This window comes from Atta colombica, unplaced genomic scaffold (assembly GCF_001594045.1).
Source record: "Atta colombica isolate Treedump-2 unplaced genomic scaffold, Acol1.0 scaffold200, whole genome shotgun sequence".
Classification (NCBI taxonomy): Eukaryota; Metazoa; Arthropoda; class Insecta; order Hymenoptera; family Formicidae; genus Atta; species Atta colombica.
Genome location: NW_017259295.1, coordinates 63,069 through 67,014, shown reverse-complemented (window position 1 = coordinate 67,014; position 3,946 = coordinate 63,069). Strand labels below are relative to the sequence as shown.

Here is a 3,946-nt window from a genome sequence, read left to right as displayed (position 1 = left end):
TTCAAAATGGCATTCCGCATAAAATGTGTTTTATATATATATATATACATATAAGTTTGTTTATATAAAAACCGTGCAATTAACTTATGTATGAAATTCATATTATACATTTTCTTTTGTACGCATTTCATCATTTTAGTTGTATCATTTATCATGGCTTCTTTTTCATGATTCTTCATCTTCGCTCGAACTATCCATTGTATAACATAACTGAAAATTGAAAAATACATACGTAATGTATAATACCAAATACAAATGCAAATGAATTACGTAAAGCAACAAAAATATATTAATTTTTATTTATCAAAATAAAAAAGATTTTGAAGCTAATATATAAACAGAAATAACGTTCCAATTTTTAAAAATATTTTTTTGTAATACTTTAGATGCACTTGACTATTTATGCATATCATTATATACCTCATCCAGATCTGGTCTTTTCAGTATTTCCTCGAGTCCTGATAATTTCTCGAGATAATTTGGCGTATTACAAGCGTCGAGCACGAAAGCAAAACCGCGATGTTGATATTCCTTGATCAAAGGTGTTGAGCAAGCTGTACAAAATGGGGATCTATGTGTGACAGTCAACTTCATTTCGTGACCCCAAAGCGAGCCCCGTATTGTGTGAGGTACGCCACCCAATAATCCTATCAACGGATTGTCGACATTCTCTCGACAATCGTCCCTATCGTTATTCATAAGCGCTCTAGCTGAAATTCTAAAAAAAAAAGTTATAAAAAATTAAATTGTTAAACCTATCAATCATCTACATACATATATGTTAAACCTATAAACATTTACATATGTATAAGTAAAAGTATGTATAAATTAAACATTATTTAAATCATATAAACAAAATCTGTATATTGTGTTTGAATTTAATTTACCCTTGAAAATGTTGTGTCACTGCCATAAGTAATTCAACTGCTAGACCTGCAGCGATTTGTGACAAACCTGGCCGACTTACGGTACATTGCTGATCGAGTGTTCTATCAGTTTGTGACTAGAACAAAAATAATAATCACAGAATTAAAATATATCTTATTTGAAGTAATTATAAGTTGGTTAAAAAAAAAAGATTATATAAATCTTTTTCGGGACTTAATATGATATTAAAATAATATGTACTCACATTCCCGGGTTGCGTTACATCGTTACAAAAGTAACATCCAAGATCATATCCTGCAGGATTCTGTATCGTTAAATTAGGTGAAACAGAATCGGAAAGATCGCGTGTACCGTGTCGTTGTACCGTATACGAATCGAAACCTAAAGCAGCGTTGATAGTTATCTTATTCGTCGCGGCGCACAAGAGGGTTGGCAACCATCTGGCTTCACGTGAATCCAGAAGCAAGAACACCACGTCGTGATTATTTACGAGTTCTTGAAGTTTGTTCACAGCCTCTTTCGTCGTTTCCATCATACTCTGGCCAACTACATGACCAGGCATAGGAATATGCAAAACCACACCTTCCACATTCTGCAATACCATAAGTGATTTTATTGACTAAATTGAATTACTTCGAAATATTGTCTCACAATGCAACAAATTTAATAAACATATATACTTACCATACTAGGACGTATCCTAAGTAAAGCATCCTTTGCGGCATGTGCTTTGTGCCGACGTTGTACCGCATCTTCATGCATATACAGACTTTGGCGCACAGTATTGCTGTGTGAAACGGTAGAATTATCTACGAGCGTCATATTATTGATACCCCAGCCAAGAAGTACTCTTGCCACAGAACATCCAAGTGTTCCGGCACCCAAAAGAAGGCATCGTAAACCACTGATCTTTTCCAAATCTAGATCAGGGACAAGGCGCCATTTCATCAATTTCAGATTTAAGTTGATTGCTCTGTCTGATAGTCTAATGTAACATACAAATATAAAAAACATTTTTAAATTTCTGTACATAAAAATTGTTGACTTGAAGAATTTAAATTTACTTGGTAGGATCCATAATGTTAGATAAATCCGCGATGTTAGGACCCATTTTTCCATTTATGTTGGTTTCCCATCCTACTAAGTGTTCTTTGAAAATAGTTTCTCTCATAGTTTTTATATCTTTATCTTCTTTGATTCTAAGCGTAAATATAATTGCAGTTTGCATTTTATCGCTCCTTACTGACAAGATTTTGATGTTGCGTGTAAAGCAATACATAGGACAATGCCATAATAATAGGTACAAAAGATTTCGCAAGGGCCATCCAGGTTCTGCACTTGCGCAAGGATCATAAAATGCAAAGTATAGCTCCTCTTTTGCCTGATAAAGATAAATTTAAGTTATCAATAATAATAAAAATTTCTTTTATTATAAAAGGAAATAAAAAATAAAAGTATAACTTTATCAAACTGTACCTGCTCTGAATCTCCTTTGCTGCTAACATTTAGTTTTATATATTCAACTCCCTTTGACAAACTATCAACATTCAAATCATCCTTTCCAGACACAAAAACTGTGAAGAAGTTTCTCGATCTTGCATCCAGCTGAAGAAAGCTTGCACGTAATTTATCTATTTGATTGGATGTAAATTCACCAGATGCAAATTTCATTGGTGCGACCGAATAAGTTTCCGGAAATGAGAAAGGAGTTGGATGTGCGGCCCAATAATGAAACTTATACTTCTTAAGATCCGAGTATGCAAATATTAAGAATATCGAAAGTCGTGAAGGCTCTTGCAAGGCTGTGCCATCTCTGATACTATCAATAATGCATTTGCCCATGGTGTCGATAAACTTCTCGGGATTTATCTGTCTGAATGCTTCATAGGTATTTATGTTAATCATGTAGCCACAGCATGCTACTCCGGCATTATGAGAAGTTGTTTCCAAATTTCTGAAACTCATCTAAATGGAGCTTATCCTGTTTATTACATCAATATAGGATATATACAATATTAATTATATATTGTTATTTATATTTTAGTATCAATTTATTGCTATTTCATCAATTAAATGTTGAAGATATATTCGGCTATAGTATTTGGATATTGTGCTAATAATTATGCTATTACATTATTATTAAGCTATTAATATACATGCAAATTACATTGCAAAACATAGTTTAATCTATTTCTTCAAAAAAACAAATCATATTCTCATGCTTATGTAATACTTACCCATTAAATGACATGCAATCAAGTATTAATGGATTGGTCCGTCCTTCATCCATCGGTTGAAGAGCAAAACTCCCCCATACATGTATCTTGGTTTTCTCATCTAGTTTCAACTTGTCTATTTTCAATTCTGCAAATTTTGCCCAAAATGTTGGATCTGTAGCCGTTTTCAATTTTGTGAATCTTATTATTTCAGACATCTTTAGAAGCTAATAATTTTCTTAAATCTGAAAGACAAAGGAAACAATAAAATAACATAACATAAATAAAAAATATTTCACAACTAAAAAGCAGTAGCAATACATTCCGTTATCATAAATAAAGATAAGATTTCACAGGCACATTAAAATACACACAAGATTATTCAATGAAACATATCTCTTTGGCATTGAACAATATTGCAGAAGAATAATATCATATCACAAGTTTAGATTAATCCTATATCATTTCTGTATTATAATTGTACATCAATGTTTAGAAATGCAATTCTTTAAGCTGACGATTGCAATGAAAAATATAACGAACCTAAATATTTTAATAATGGATCATACTCTTCAAAAATAGAACATCTTTATCTGTCTCTCTTTCTTTAAATTGTAAATTAACATTAATTAACACACATGTATATAAGAGTTGATTGTCAGCAACATTTGCTGCGATTATACGAAAGCAAGTGGCAAACAGAAAGCGCGTGTACAAACCATAAACAAAGATGAACGTCACAAACGTCATGATGGAATTATAGAAGAGGTTTGTTCGCGTCGCATGCTCCAACATGCTTCTATTTCCTTCAACCGTAGCTCCTACTCACTCAAACGCGCTCG

At 32.5% G+C, this 3,946-nt stretch overlaps 1 protein-coding gene across 3 annotated transcripts; it reads right to left on the bottom strand.

Annotated features, from left to right (window-relative positions):
* LOC108687131 (ubiquitin-like modifier-activating enzyme atg7) lies at window positions 1–3,946 on the bottom strand. Of its 3 annotated transcripts, none has more exons than XM_018192749.1 (9): window positions 3,824–3,946; window positions 3,126–3,349; window positions 2,365–2,842; window positions 1,953–2,269; window positions 1,573–1,873; window positions 1,133–1,480; window positions 888–1,003; window positions 421–718; window positions 1–210 (listed from the first exon to the last, which is right to left on the bottom strand). In XM_018192749.1, exons 2-9 carry the CDS (start codon window positions 3,320–3,322, stop codon window positions 166–168), a joined length of 2,100 nt encoding a protein of 699 aa, XP_018048238.1. In that variant the 5' UTR covers window positions 3,323–3,349; window positions 3,824–3,946; the 3' UTR covers window positions 1–165. The 3 variants fall into 3 exon arrangements, with proteins under 3 accessions (XP_018048238.1, XP_018048239.1, XP_018048240.1); XM_018192750.1 differs by lacking the exon at window positions 3,824–3,946 and adding an exon at window positions 3,648–3,767; XM_018192751.1 differs by lacking the exon at window positions 3,824–3,946 and having other exon boundaries at window positions 2,365–2,853; window positions 3,126–3,201.

Excerpts from the sequence above, each read along its gene's own strand:
- LOC108687131 (XM_018192749.1), bottom strand. The coding sequence starts at position 3,322 with ATGTCTGAAATAATAAGATTCACAAAATTGAAAACGGCTACAGATCCA. Across the intron at positions 1,481-1,572 it reads TTAGGATACGTCCTAGTATG|AATGTGGAAGGTGTGGTTTT; the intron begins GTAAGTATATAT and ends ATGGTATTGCAG. Across the intron at positions 211-420 it reads AAAGACCAGATCTGGATGAG|TTATGTTATACAATGGATAG; the intron begins GTATATAATGAT and ends TTCAATTTTCAG.